The sequence below is a fragment of the Cynoglossus semilaevis genome, chromosome 14 (genome assembly GCF_000523025.1).
Source record: "Cynoglossus semilaevis isolate Cse_v1.0 chromosome 14, Cse_v1.0, whole genome shotgun sequence".
NCBI lineage: Eukaryota > Metazoa > Chordata > Actinopteri > Pleuronectiformes > Cynoglossidae > Cynoglossus > Cynoglossus semilaevis.
Window position 1 is genome coordinate 26,934,426 of NC_024320.1, and position 14,332 is coordinate 26,948,757.

The window sequence follows — 14,332 nt, forward strand, 5'->3', positions numbered from 1 at the left end:
TGTTGCCAGAAAATGAGAAGAAAAACAATCAAGTATAAAAAAAAGGAACATGCCCAAAAGTAACCATCCGCGGTCTCAAATTATTAGCACAATATAATTAACCAGTTTTTACGTATACATTTTTGACATTGTTACCTGTGTTTATAGAGAAGCGCAACGTTTTCCAAGTATAACAACCAGCAACGAAGGGAACAAGAACTCACTGTCGATGATACGTTATATTATCAGACCAGTGTTGACGGACGTGGCCAACAAGATAAAGCTAAAATGTTCAAATTAATTTCGGAACAAGTTCAAAAATAATATATTTTTTAAAAATGAGCATATTTAATAATAACAATTATACAAAAATCTCGCGTCTAAATATCGGATTTGGCAACGCTACATATGTTTCGAGTCCGTTTTGTCGTGCTGCGCATGCTCGTAGCGGAAGGGGCGGTTTTGTTTTTATTATTAGTGCGGTGATATGAGCAGGAGGAGTTACTACTGATAAGAAGGACTTAAACAAAAAAAATGAGAAAATGCCGATACGTATGAATTAATTTTTCCACATCGATTCACTCCTGTTGTTGTTGTAGCCGCTCGGAACTGCTCGAGGTCACAGCACTTTAACCAAGTGATGCTAAGCTGCTACTGCCGTTAGCAGTAGCCTCGTAAATGTCAGTTAACTGTCGCCCTTTCCCGGTTTAATTTAGACAAAGTCGTCTGCCGTTCACTCCAGTGTGTCAGTAGTGACCGCCGGGATTCAAGGTAAGCCAATAGCCGTTAGCCTGTTTTCATGGTCGCCTAACAGCTGACCTAAGAAGTGACTAAACAAACTGCAATGCGACCACAACGTTACTATATAAACATGGACGATGTTAACGAGTGTATTTGTTACTGTCGATTACGACATGTTATTTTAGGTTATATTCGTGGCACTCTACCATCCTCAGCTGCTGTGACCGTGCAGGTTGCCAGGTGATATTTGTCAAGTCCAGTATCCGTATCGTTTAATTCCCAGCTGCAGTTGAATGCACCATGTCACATAGAATGCACTGCAGGGAATCTTTCTTTTTCTTTTCTTTTTTTTTTACACGTGTCTTTATTGCAATAAATATGCCACACTGACAAAATGACAACTTTAATTCAAGGAAGTTGATTCCTCTTCTACATGTAAAAGATATTGTTTTTATTTATTGCAATTCTCTTATACCACACTGACAAAATGACAACTTTTATTCAAGGAAGTTGATTCCTCTTCTACATGTAAAAGATATTGTTTTTAATGACGCAGTTGATTTTATTTATTGATATCCGCTTGATCATCGGACCATCGTTTGCAAAAATAAAGTGTAACCCATTAATCTGAAGGCCTCTCAAATCCAACATTTCCTGAGTGTAATTTGAGAATTTACATCTATATCTATACTTATTGCTTTTCTGGAAACGTCAAAGAAAAGACATCCTTTAGGAATGAGAAGATATCCTTTTCAAAAGAATTACTGGCACCCTACCATTCCCAGCTGCTGTGACCCTGCAGGTTGCCAGGTCTGCAAGTCCAGTTCCCATATCATTTAATTCCCAACTGCAGACAAATGTGCACAGTTGAAATATTTCTGCAAAATAGACTTCAAATAGACTAGAATAGTCGACTAGAATCTGTCAAACAACGTGCGTTCTGGTTCTCTGAGGTCGTTTAAAAGCCTATTTTTTAAAGTTTTTGTTTAATGAGAAAATGTCTGTCTGACTTATTTAATATTTTTTTCATCAGTGACCTGGCCTCAGGCTACAAGAACAGAGAGCCATGGGGAATACAAGCAGTGAGAGGTCTGCGCTGGGCCAGGAGAAGGCTCAGCGGAGAGACAGCCGGAGTATCAAGGAGGGAGAGAGGCCAAAGATTCTCATGGATAGTCCCGAAGATGCAGATATTTTTCATAGTGAAGATATCAAAGTAAGTCACGGTGCCGTCACGTGGCGTCTGTTGTTGGTTTTTACCTCCGTACTGCATGAAAACTCAACTCTGTTTTCCGATGAATCACAGGCTCCGTTAGAAAAAGAGGAGTTCCTCGCATGGCAGCAAGACTTAGAAGCAGAGGACAAAGGGCTGACCCTAGACCGACCCACAGTCTTTCGCTGGACTGGTGATGGCAAGGAGGTTTACCTCTCTGGGTCCTTCAACAACTGGGTCAACAAGATTCCTCTTATTCGAAGGTGAGTTATTCACAGCGGTTGCTCCGTCCAGCATTATATTACAGCCTGGAGTCGATTCAAACCCGTCTGTATTTGGATACAATTTCCTATAAACAATCTTTCTCTGCAGTTATATGACACTCACCGCCTGTTCTGGGAAAATATTGTCAAAATATCTAGCTTCCACTTTGTAGTCTTTGCCAGCAACACGTCCTCTGTCCTTTATCAGGGTTTAACTACACTATACATGAGTTAATGGTAGTGCATGTAGACTGTCACACTATACATTAATTGTTGAGTTAATGGTAGTGCATGTAGACTGTTTCATTCAATATAGTGACAGGCAAGAAGCAGGCCGTAGGCCAGGAGTTTGACACCCAAGTTTGTTTGTTGTCCTTTAAAGCCAGAACACTTTTGTGGCCATCGTGGATCTGCCAGAGGGGGAGCATCAGTACAAGTTCTACGTGGACGGACAATGGACGCATGATCCAACAGAGGTCAGCATTTATTTCCACATTTGAAAAACTCCAGTTAATAAACTCCAGTCAGTGTCTCAGTCCAGCACCATGACGTTGGGTCAAGTATATCCCAGAGCAAACAGTGACTATACACTGTCGATACTGGCAGAACTGCTGTTGTTCTGTCTTTTACTGATGGCGTTGATGCTCTACATGTCGGTCTGAAGACACTTGCTGTTTAAACTATCGGCCGTCTTTACTCGCACCGGCTCCCCCAGCTTAATTCTGGGGAAGTAATTTGTAACTGTAAATTTTATTTCCATCCTTGCAGCCAATTGTCACCAGCCAGCTGGGCACCGTCAACAATGTCATCCAGGTGAAAAAAACAGACTTCGAGGTGTTTGATGCTCTGATGGTGGACTCACAGAAATGCTCAGACATGTCAGGTGAGTGCCAGACTTCTCTATTCAGGTTCCCCAAAGCTAAATGTGAATGATGTTAAGAAAAAGGGTGGAATTTTAAGGGCCCTGAACTCACCTTCACCTTTCAGACCTCTCCAGCTCTCCTCCTGGTCCTTACCATCAGGATGCCTACGCTCCCAAGCAGGAGGAGAAGTTCAAGTCCCCGCCTATTCTCCCACCACATCTGCTGCAGGTCATCCTCAACAAAGACACTGGCATTTCTGTGAGTGGCTGTGATGTCAGCAAAAAAACAGAAACAGTCAACGTCTGAAAGTTTTCATGATATTTAAACATATAAAATCAACTAAGAGAAAATATGAATCTTCAAGTTTCTCTGATTGTCTTATAGTTTTAAAAAGTCACCTATCAGACTCTTGTTTAAAATTGCTAATGTTAATAGGTTCTGTGTTTTTAAAAGTAATTCAAGAATGAGTCAAGTGAGCAAAGATTTACCAAAAATAGAAAATCCCTTAATATACTAGTCATAAAGAAATCCTGAGATTATATTCAAGATAGAAAATCTACATCTACTGTACTTCAACATTTGTCATCCTTTCTCTCTCCCTCTTTCTCATCTTTTATTTTTCTCTCCCAGTGTGACCCTGCGTTACTTCCTGAACCCAACCACGTGATGCTCAACCACCTGTACGCTCTTTCCATCAAGGTACGTCAAAAACAGACTGAATGACGCCAGGTTGAGCTAAACATTCAGAGAAAGAAAGAGAAAAAAAAATATTCTGCCACATCGGCCTCTTCTGTTGCAAACGCAGTGCTGCAAAGGAGCAGCAGGAAGAGTAATGAGACAGGGAGGAGCAGCTGTGATTTTGTTCCAGAACTTTACTGAACTTAACAACAGAATATGTATTTACATACTAATGGTGTAAGAAAATATCACGATATTTCTGGTCACGACACTGTATCAAAATTCGATAGCACTGTACGGATTTGTTTATTAACAATTAAGAGTCAATTATTTGTTTTGCTTTCATTTCTTCTCTAGCGATTACAAATGTAGATTTCAGATTCTTGCCAATAAAATCCGTCACTACACAACAATGGACCAAAGAACAACAGCAGAACGTCTCTTCAACTCTTTTAATTTGTGTGTGTGTGTGTGTTTCTACCACAGGATGGCGTGATGGTGCTGAGCGGCACACACCGCTACAAGAAGAAGTACGTCACCACCTTGCTATACAAACCCATCTGAGTGGAGAGCTCTGAAGACTCTTCAACCCAGTGTGTGCACTGAGTGCACGTTGCTACATACATTAGCTCCGCCCTATTTGATACTTAGACTGAAACCAGGATTAGAAATCAGCCACGATTTTTCTCAGTAGATCATAACCTTGTGTGACAAAGCAGCTCTGAATGTGTTGGAGGAAATTTGTAGATAATCCCTTCCTCATTGATATTGTTACAGCACAGATTAGACGTGAATGACCGACTGTAGAATCTACTGGAGCAAAGGGTCCATGTGCAAATCTACTGGTTCACATTATGAGATGATGTCGTTGTAGTCATTAATCACATTGACAAGACAGGAGACGACACTTCGGTAAAATATCATGGGCTTATGTGCCCCCCCATTAAACCAAGATGTCAGGTCCTTGTGTAGCTGAAGTGACATTTAGGTTTATCGTTACATTCCTAGTAGCTGGTGACCATCTTCCCTTTGGTAAAACTCCATAGGTTCGTTCCCACTCAAAAGGCACTTTCTGTAAATGGCCAGTAAAACTGCTGTCATCATTGAAAATCATGAATGTGAATGTTCAGAAAAAATGCACTGCAAAAGTTTTCCTCACTGTTAATCTTGAAAAGGCTACAGTTAGCGTTGTCTTTGCAGCATACGTAGTATTTACATTGTACAAGTTCATATTTTACTCTTTTCTTCCTGTTCACATTGTGCCCAGTGTGGTGCTTTGGCCCAGGGGCAATGTCTCTGTCATTGGTGGGTTCACCTCCTGAGCAAGAAGGTTCACCAGGGGCTGGTGCAGTGCAGTGTGATTTAGGTGGCAGTCATAGACACTGCTGCCCCCGCGACCCGGTAACAGATAAGTAACATTTCAGTAAAAATACTAGGACTGCCCCCTCCCATGTTCACTCAACAGTCACTTTATGAGGAACATCTGTGGCTCATCATCCAATCACAATGCAGCACATCAACGTATCTGGCTGAAGCAAGAGAAAGTTGTTTAACATGTTGGTGGAGAATAGTCAAATTAACTCAAAGTGACGGTAAAAAGGTAGTCATAGACGGGGCCTGCAGGAGTGTGGGGCTAAAATGTGAAGATCATATTTAAAATCTTGATTATAGAAGTAAAAAGAAAACCACAAAAGTAGAAAAGTAAACATGTTCAAGATTTTACAGTTAAATGTTGTTAAATGCTTTAACTGTTGCACGGTCTTAACTGCCACTGGGGTATTTTGTCACGTAGTAATTCTCAGTTCCAAACCCAGAATGCAAATTCTTACTGACTCTTCTCCCTTCTGGCTGCTGCAGAAAAGCCTTAGCTGTGTTAAGTGAAAGAATTGACCTGAGGTTTTGAAGAATAAAAGGGTCTCTTTTTTAATGGATTGAAGTCGTACAATCAAAGTCTTTTCTGCAACACTGACACTGGGTTAAACTACTGAAGGTCTTTTATATCATTTTGTGTTGTTTTTGTCTGCTACCTACAGATTGTTAGCTTGCATGCTAATGGCAAAATGACACTCTGAGTATGGGTCAGTCCAGCCTTTTAGATGTCAACATCAGTCTATATTTATTTGCAGTGATTAAGATTAGTCTTGCTGACATTGTAGTGGGACGCACTCGTATGACATCATGATTTAAAATGACCACTTGATTGACATGAGAACAATTACTTTAAGCCTTGATGTGTGATCTGTGTTCATTATTTTATTTAGGAGATGTTTGTATTAAACACCACCTTAGACACCAAATGTATGTGTTTGACTCTGTTTATATTTGTGACAAACACAAACTATCAAAATGAATTAAAATTTTAAAAAAAGAAAAAACAACAGCTTCTAGAACAAATGTGTTTGATATTTATAACATTTTGATATTATGCAGAGTGACCTCTGTTAATAAAGGTAGCTTAAACTTATAAATGAGAGTTTTGTTTGTTTTTTAAAGCGAGTATCACCGTTCAGCTAAAAAAGAAATCAAGATATAACTTTTAGTCTTTTGTAATCTTACCAAATGGCAGCAGGTTAGTGTTTGGTCCTCACCCAGAAAACTGATATCATTCTGTCTCTCTGTGGAGGATTAAATAAAACAAACTCCCTCAAAAACACATTTGTTTGTAACTACTGACATTTAAATGTAATCTTTGAAGGATCTACAAAATCCAAATGTCAGACTTCTTTTGTTATTACACATGCAAAACCCTAATTGAGGAAATAATAAGAGAGCGAGTCCTGGGGCCAGACGCTTGATGTATAAGTAGAACTTGAGCTCTGAGTTGTGTATATGAGTCCAGCAGCAGTGCTGTAATTCTGACACTCAAGATGAAGACCCTGAACATTCTGATTCTCCTGACTGCAAGCCTGGCTCTGAGTAAGTACATCAGGGTTTCTTCTGAGGCCTGAAACCTTCTAAAGTCTTTACATTCAATACTTATAGTCGTTCTTGTGAAGGCGTAACTGAGTTCAGAATGGCTGAAACTTAGCAGAGACCTCGCTATAACGCTATGGGAAGTCAAGTGAAAGTTAGTGTGTCTGTTCCAGGTTTGAGAAACCTCTCTTTTTAAGCTGTGTTCGAAAACTGCCATGAAATTGCAACTGATTTTCTTTGTCAGACACAATGATACCAGCCCATTGTTTGCCTTAAAATCCAGAACAATTAAAGAAGTTACACGTATAAAACAAATACTTGCCAAAACATATGGCACAGAACTAAAAGTTGTACTCAAAAAACTGCTCATGTTTACTTAAATATAACTGAAGGTTATGAAAGTTAGTCTGACAAGATCCACAACAGCCAACATAACTTGACTAAAAAAGTTCCACAATAGCCAACATAACTTGACTAAAAGTTAGACAGAACACAAGGCTGAAACAGTAACCCATGTTTGCCAAAAGTTCAAGCAAAAACAGCCAACGAGAACAGCTACAAATATACAATATAATCAGCTGCTTCATTGGTTAATGTGCAAGGAGCGGGAAAAGTTTAAAAGTTGATCAAAAAGTGTCTGAATTTCACCTTTCACCCTGTTGTTCTTTAGCCCAGGCTAACCTACAAATTAGGTCAACGGAATCAATCTTTGATATCTTCAATAAAGTTAAACAGGAGTCTGTTAAACACATGGGCTACGGCTGCTACTGTATGAAGTCATTCGTAGCCACTGGGCCGGCCGTCGACGACCAAGACAGGTCTGTATTCAGTCACTCTGTTCAGTACTGAGAGACAACTGAAAAAGTGTCAAAGCTGCCTTTAACCTGTGCTGTGTTCAACCTGTAGGTGCTGTGAAACTTTCATTTCTTGTGAGGAGACCAACAAAGTGAGTGCAGCACATGTACTGATGAAGGAGAAAATATGAAACTTCAGATCACATCACTGTTCATGTTGCTAACCAATGTGGTTCTTCTGTTCTGTTCCTCAGATGATAATATGCCATGTCAGAAGGGTCATTGCAAGTGCGTCCTGGCTGCTGCTACGTGTTTGCACAAAGCACCTTATGACATCGATGTTGTAGGCCTGACACAAGAGCAGTGTCAGTGAGTGGCCCAGGTGAACCACCTGCTTAGATGTCTATCACTTCCCACTTTAACTATCCAAACACAAAATTGCAGCTGACCATAAATATATCTTCAGGCTTTAAAACTGGACTTTGATCTAGAGTCACATGACCACGTCTTACTTTTGGTCCGTGTCCATAAAACACCAGTGCCTTTCAAATGTCTTGCCTTTCTCTCCACCTGCATTTGTCATCATCAAGTCTCCAGATGTGTTTTAGTCACTGTCCATTTTTGAATAAATTTCTTCACTTTCTTGCATGAACTACTGTAGTTGTCATTTGTATCTATCATTTTGTCTTTTACCTGTATCTCCTCGTCTTTTCCTTCAGGGTTAATGGCTAGCTATCAAATTCATATTGGGATCCTGTCCTTTCAAAAACTTGACCTGTAGAGAAGGAAACATATATTACAGTCTATTCTCAGATGCATCATTCAGGTTAAATAGGTTTGAGTTGCACAACATTAAACATTCAAGAAAACAAAAGGTTCCAACATGAGGAGTAAACATTCAAGAACTCACATTTTTCCTGTTCCAGTGAACATTGGCTAAATAATCCCAATATGGTAAATAACCACTAACATTCAAAATATATCACATATATATCAAAATCAGGATAACAGAACTTAAAATACTAATACTGTAATGAAATTGTAATGAATGAATGAACTAATAATGAATGAATATAGTGATCCCTCTCCTATTGCAGTAGTTGCATTCAAAGACCGCGAGATGAGAAAAATTGCGAAGTAGAGGCGAGATAATTATTATATTATTTACGTATATATTAACCCTTTAACCTCCCCCTCATTGTTATCAACCCTCCCTAATCTGCATTACCCTTTCCCACACAGTTATATGCACAATATAGCTGTAGAATGGAAATATAAGACATTTATATTAAATATATTCACATCCACGGTATTCAAGAGTTTTCTATTTTTACCGACACTTTATTTTGCGACACCTCTTACTAAAGTTCACAGTTTTTTTTAATATAAGACTGGTATTCGCTTGCAACCAATTCCTCATTTGTTCCTTCTTTTAACAGGTCGAGATGTTTAACCTTCTCCATTATGGTTAACATCTAACTGTTTTATTTAGGCTTCGTACCAGAACCCTGGGAAGATGCAGGGCATTTAGGAGGCATCGTAGGGCGTTAAATTAGGGTAAACTTTAACATAACTTTACCAAACACGGAATTGTAGAGGCCACAAATAGGGGGAAATAAGCCCGCGAAACACCGAATTAGCATTAGCATTAGCATGAACGATGTTTTAACGGTCATTCTTTTTTTAATAAAACGTTCGGTCTTACCGCCGTAACTCATCTCCTTCATTCAGTCACTCAGTTCCAGACTCTCCGCAGGCAAATGTACTGACTTGTCATTTTCCTTTAACAGTTTACTCGTCGTGTTTCTCATTTCTCCGTCCTTTTATAAGGAGAAGTAGCCGACTTCCTTCCTGCTGCTGACATCGGAAAAGACCAAAGAAACAGCGCGTCTGCGCCACAAGTATAGCTTTACAGGTTGCATTTACGTCATTTAAATGTGTCTTAAAGCAATCTTCTTTAACTTGATATATTTAAAATATTTAAGTATATCACCTAAGTCCAAAAACACATTAACAGAAAGCTGACTTTTATGTTAATATCAAGACATATTGTTTACGTTGTGTTCGTCGCGTGACGTTACGTCACGTCTTCCGGTCATACTCACGGATTATGTTTCTACGATGTACCCATTCGTTCGTGTTACTTATTTATTAAATCACGACACATATATCTCCTTTTAGAACATGAAATATTATACATGCTATACACTTTTTTTTTTGTTTAACGACGCGATTTGCTGTCATCGTGTTGTTTCTGCGGCAGCGTCTCCTCCGTTTGGGGGAACTCTTATGGTAAGTCGTTTTAACATTTAAACGATAAGCTGGATATGTATTGCAGATATTTCTAACTCAGTTTTTCCTAGTCAAAAATAAAATGTCGGATATCCGCAACGACATCCTTCTTAAGAGAAATACAGTATATACGTGGAATTAAAGAAATAATAAAAAAAGAACCTCAAGAAACAATAACTTTTGTGTTTAAATTTTTGCTATTATGAATGTTTCCACAGTCTTTAAATAGTTAACTGGTGTATCTATGGTATAATTTGAAGATAATTTGTAATAATAATAAAGTTACCGTATGCCGTAAGATGTTTTTGGGTGCTGTATAAATAAACAAAGACACAACACCAATAAAATCCATACATACATAGTAAGTTTAAATGGCACTGAAGTCTAGTGACACTAACAGTGGAAGAAATGATGTCAACATTTGATCCTAACATCTCTGATCTCAGATCAGTCCAGCCTCAACACACATTTGGTAGAAGTGGCCCTGAAGGCTGATGAGCTGCTGAGGAGAGTCCATCTCCGTGATGGAGCCTCTGTCCATCACAATCACCCTGCGGACACACAACAAAGAGACACATTAGTGTAATGGATAAAGGGCAGCTCAGATGACGACAAGTGTGTGTGTGAAAGGGGAGAGAGTCTTTCACCTGAGTCTACAGAGACAGATGAAAGATTCAGAAACGCAACCAGAGACGACACAGACGAGAAACAAAACAAGATGACAACAAGCAGAAGACAGGAATCAAATGGAAGTCACACTGACAGGAACACTAGCTCCCAGTCAGCTGTAGAACACACCTGAAGTTCTACAAGTCAACATATTAACGGTCAACATATGACTTCATGGTTGAGGTCTAGAACATAGAGAGATAAATGGTAATGGAACATAAACCCAGTGGAGCTCTGAACTCTACAAACTCAGACCAGCTAGAGTTGAAAGCTAACATGGTTAAGCAACATTTAGCTGCACACAAGTGGAGCAAACTACCATCACGACTGAAGCCTGTTCCAGCCTTGATTTTTTTAAATCAGGGTTCAGAGCTTTTCTGTTATATCTGTTCCATCTTATTCCATTCTTCTTTTGTATTATTTCATTTTTTTGTATTTTCTCTTTCTGATGTCATTAATGATCTCTAATGTGAAGCACATTGAGTTCCCTTTATAACAGTCATACGTCCTAAAGAGAAAAGTCAGATTTGTATACCCAAAGAGATCCAAGAGAGGACTGGACCACTGTCTAGGGCAGACCTGGGCAAACAGATATGGCTCGCTGGGCTTTTTAATCCGACCCACCAAACACTAGTACAAGGTCCGGTAAACATCAACGAGACATTGGCAAATGTGCCGAATTATATTCGAAAATTTAGCTTTTTTCTTTTACATTTTATTTCAATTACTTTGCCCAGCATTCTACATCCAACCAAAACAGAACCTACCCGACAGTCAAATTCTGAACCTCATTGTGGCCCCTCAACCAAAAACCTTTCCCCACACTGGTCTTGGGTGTAAACAGCCCTCACCAAATAAGTATTACATACTGTACCTCTCTCCCCCCATGCTCCCAGAGAGGTTTTAGAAAGATTAATGGGTAAAAAATGAACTGAAGAAGAAAATGAACGTAGTGTAGGTGTAAATGGCAACTGGTCTGAGAGGAGCAGCCCTGGTAGCAATACTTTGTGTAGTCCATGATGGTGTTCAGACGGTGAGCTATGGTAAGGATGGTGCAGTCGTCAAACTGAGTGCGGATGGTGGACTGAATCAGCTGGTCTGTCTTCAGATCTACAGCTGCTGTGGCTTCATCCAGGACCAGGATTTTGGTCTTCCTGAGAAGAGCTCGAGCCAAACATAGCAGCTGCCGCTGACCCAGACTACAGAGACAGGAGACAAAAAAGAGTGTCAGGGTCTAAATGGAATCTCTCTAAATTCCAGGTGGTCCTACCTGAGATTCTCTCCCCCTTCACAGCACTGGTAGTTCAGCCTCTGTGGAAGTTCTGACACAAAGCTCCTGAGGTGAGCCAGTTCCAAGGCTTTCCACAGATCTTCCTCTTCACAGGTTTCAAAGGGATCCAGATTCATTCTCAGAGAACCAGAAAACACCACTGGCTCCTAGAAACCAATTGAAAAAATGAGGCCTGTTTTTAAACTTGATTGGGTTTGTTGTATCTTATTGATTTTCAAGGATGTAACGATACACTCAACCTACAATACCAAATGATTCACGATTTTCTGTTCACAGTATGATTTTACCAGGATATTTTTAACGAAATGAGTTCCAGACAAATGAAACACAATGATCCTTGATTTCATCACCAACTGAAATGGTCTGTGAACCTCATCAACAGACATTGTTGACATTGTTCTGTTCAATAACAGAATAGAAAAAAAGTTCCATTTCTGTCCAGAAACTCTGGACCATCACCACTGATCTGCTCTGGTTAAACTGGTCAAACTGGTCTGGTCTGGTTGACCTGGTTAACAATATATGAAAACAACAACAGAAGAAGAAGAAGAGAAAAAACAGGAAGTGGAAAGAGTTCCACTGGAGAACACTGTTGGGTTCTGTGGAACAAGTTCTTCCCACGTTCTGTTCCAACACCTGAACGTCTCTCAGCCTACGTAGGACCTGACGTCTGGGTTTGATAGTGGGTCACAACCAATGGTTTTAAGCGCATACTGCCACCCACTGTACTAGAGTGTGTAGTGTCATGGTATGACCAGTGACCTTAAGCCTACTCCTTATGCCTTGATGGGCAATTCATTTTTTATTTCCACCGATGCAAAGTGTCACACATTTGTATCGATTTTTATCCGATTCATGATTACATCCCTACTGACTTTTGAACATCATCGTCATTTTGTAGGATAATCACATGGTGCGGCTGTGTTAAGTAGAATTCACTGTAATTAATGGCAACTGTTTCAGACCTGAGGAATGATGGTGATTCTGGATCGGAGGTCATGGAGGCCAATATCAGCGATGTTGACTCCATCAATAACAATTCTTCCCTTAGCTGCTTCAAGTATCCTGAAAATTCCCAAAGCGAGAGAGGACTTTCCTGCTCCCGTTCTCCCAACGATACCCACCTAAGAAAACCAAAAATGGACATTTCCCAGAGTTCTTTTTTCATATTTTTATTAAAGAATTATAACTTTTTGGAGACTAGGCGTGTCTTTGCTGACCTTCTCTCTGTTCTTGACAGTTCTTTTTTCACATTTTCATTAAAGAATTATAACTATTTGGAGACTAGGAGTGTCTTTGCTGACCTTCTCTCTGTTCTGGATGTTGATGGAGATGTCCTTCAGGGCCCAGTCCAGACCTTTACGGTACTGTAGCCCATAATCCTCAAACTGGATGTTTCCTGTGTTTGGCCAAGATTCTGGCAGCAAACTCTCCTGGAGTTTCCATTCTGCCTGGAGAAGATAAAACCCACAGCAATTACTTCAATATTTGTTCAAAACAACTCAGATGTCAGCTGTGACCGGTTCCACCTAATCTACAGATGGGGAACCACAGCTGACATATCGGGTCTTGAACTCCGACAGCAGGTTTGGGGGTTCCATGGGAAACCAAGACTCAATGTAGAACAGCAAACCTCTTTGGGCATGGTGTCATACTCTTTTACTCTCTCTACTGACACAATGTTGTTTTCCACATCAGTCCAGGAGCGAACGATCCAGCTGAGGATTCCTGTGATCTGTCAAACACAAACGTACATGTATGGTCATCAACCTGCGGCCTGACCAGTGTGTGGTACTGTCAGTTTAGACATAAGAGAACATGTCTACTTTGGGATTTGTGGTAAACACAAGAGCACAAATGTGTTGAGTCTTTCAAATCATCACAGATATCAGTGCATTAAAGTCACTGTTTTTGTTCTTGATTTTAATATAATGAAAACAAAACCACAAAATGTTTTGAACCTGGAGAGAATGTGAAACTGCCAAACCCACGATACCAGCACTAAGTTCTGCACGGCCCTGCACGGAAAAGATGGCTGCGGCCAAAACCAGCAGATTCCCCAAAAACTCCAGATTCACTGCGAGCCACCTGAACCAGGAATGTACCGCAAATTATCCATATGCAAATATCCATTTAATATCAAAAGTAATCTGTAGGTTTTGTTACTCTATCAGAAAGTAAACTTCCTGGAATGTGAATGTACCTGGTGGCGACAAATCGTGGAAAGTAAGCTTCCTGATTGGTGTCAACGCGACGATGAGCCTCCAACACAAATCGCTGCTGTTCTCCAAAGGCCCGGATGACAACGACTCCTTGCACCGTCTCATTAAAGTGGCTGTAAATTGGTGATCGACTCACCGCCTCCAAACGCCGCAGCTGGCAAGATGTGGCTACATAGAAACTCTGGGGACCAAGAGAAAAAAATGTGATCTAATAAGTTGAGGACCAGATGTGGTAACATTTCAGAGACATGTTTTACCTGGATGAAGATGTAGATGCAGGCCAGGGGAAGAAGCACCAGGCCTGTGTAGGGCGTAGCCAACAACACGATGATGCAGATTTCCAGCAGCTTGAACAGGTAACCCAGCATCATCTTCAGACCCTCAGGGATCATGCAGTCAATGGCGTCAATTTCTTTG

The 14,332-nt window shown here is 40.2% G+C and overlaps 2 protein-coding genes across 2 annotated transcripts in view; one reads left to right on the forward strand and one right to left on the reverse strand.

Annotated features, from left to right (window-relative positions):
• Positions 1-425: 425 nt before the first annotated feature.
• prkab1a (protein kinase, AMP-activated, beta 1 non-catalytic subunit, a) lies at positions 426-6,093 on the forward strand. Its single transcript, XM_008326164.3, has 8 exons — positions 426-750; positions 1,754-1,933; positions 2,024-2,193; positions 2,576-2,669; positions 2,962-3,076; positions 3,181-3,314; positions 3,687-3,755; positions 4,221-6,093. Exons 2-8 carry the CDS (start codon positions 1,787-1,789, stop codon positions 4,296-4,298), a joined length of 807 nt encoding a protein of 268 aa, XP_008324386.1. The 5' UTR covers positions 426-750; positions 1,754-1,786; the 3' UTR covers positions 4,299-6,093.
• LOC103390384 (multidrug resistance-associated protein 1-like) overlaps positions 3,199-14,332 on the reverse strand; it is a 17,110-nt gene continuing 5,976 nt past the window's right edge. The window contains exons 14-23 of the mRNA XM_025062005.1: positions 14,173-14,332; positions 13,897-14,096; positions 13,655-13,781; positions 13,327-13,428; positions 12,998-13,144; positions 12,659-12,817; positions 11,673-11,839; positions 9,147-11,601; positions 8,135-8,216; positions 3,199-3,322 (exon numbers count right to left, since the gene is read on the reverse strand). The exon at positions 14,173-14,332 is cut by the window's right edge and continues 148 nt beyond it. Of these exons, the coding sequence (XP_024917773.1) occupies positions 11,250-11,601; positions 11,673-11,839; positions 12,659-12,817; positions 12,998-13,144; positions 13,327-13,428; positions 13,655-13,781; positions 13,897-14,096; positions 14,173-14,332 (1,414 nt within the window). The 3' untranslated portion in view covers positions 3,199-3,322; positions 8,135-8,216; positions 9,147-11,249. The remainder of the gene's footprint in view (positions 3,323-8,134; positions 8,217-9,146; positions 11,602-11,672; positions 11,840-12,658; positions 12,818-12,997; positions 13,145-13,326; positions 13,429-13,654; positions 13,782-13,896; positions 14,097-14,172) is intronic.

Bases quoted from the DNA above. Each gene is read 5' to 3' on its own strand.
- prkab1a (XM_008326164.3), top strand. From the start codon at position 1,787: ATGGGGAATACAAGCAGTGAGAGGTCTGCGCTGGGCCAGGAGAAGGCT. The intron at 2,670-2,961 runs GTCAGCATTTAT...CCATCCTTGCAG, and splicing joins GGACGCATGATCCAACAGAG to CCAATTGTCACCAGCCAGCT. The intron at 3,077-3,180 runs GTGAGTGCCAGA...TTCACCTTTCAG, and splicing joins GAAATGCTCAGACATGTCAG to ACCTCTCCAGCTCTCCTCCT.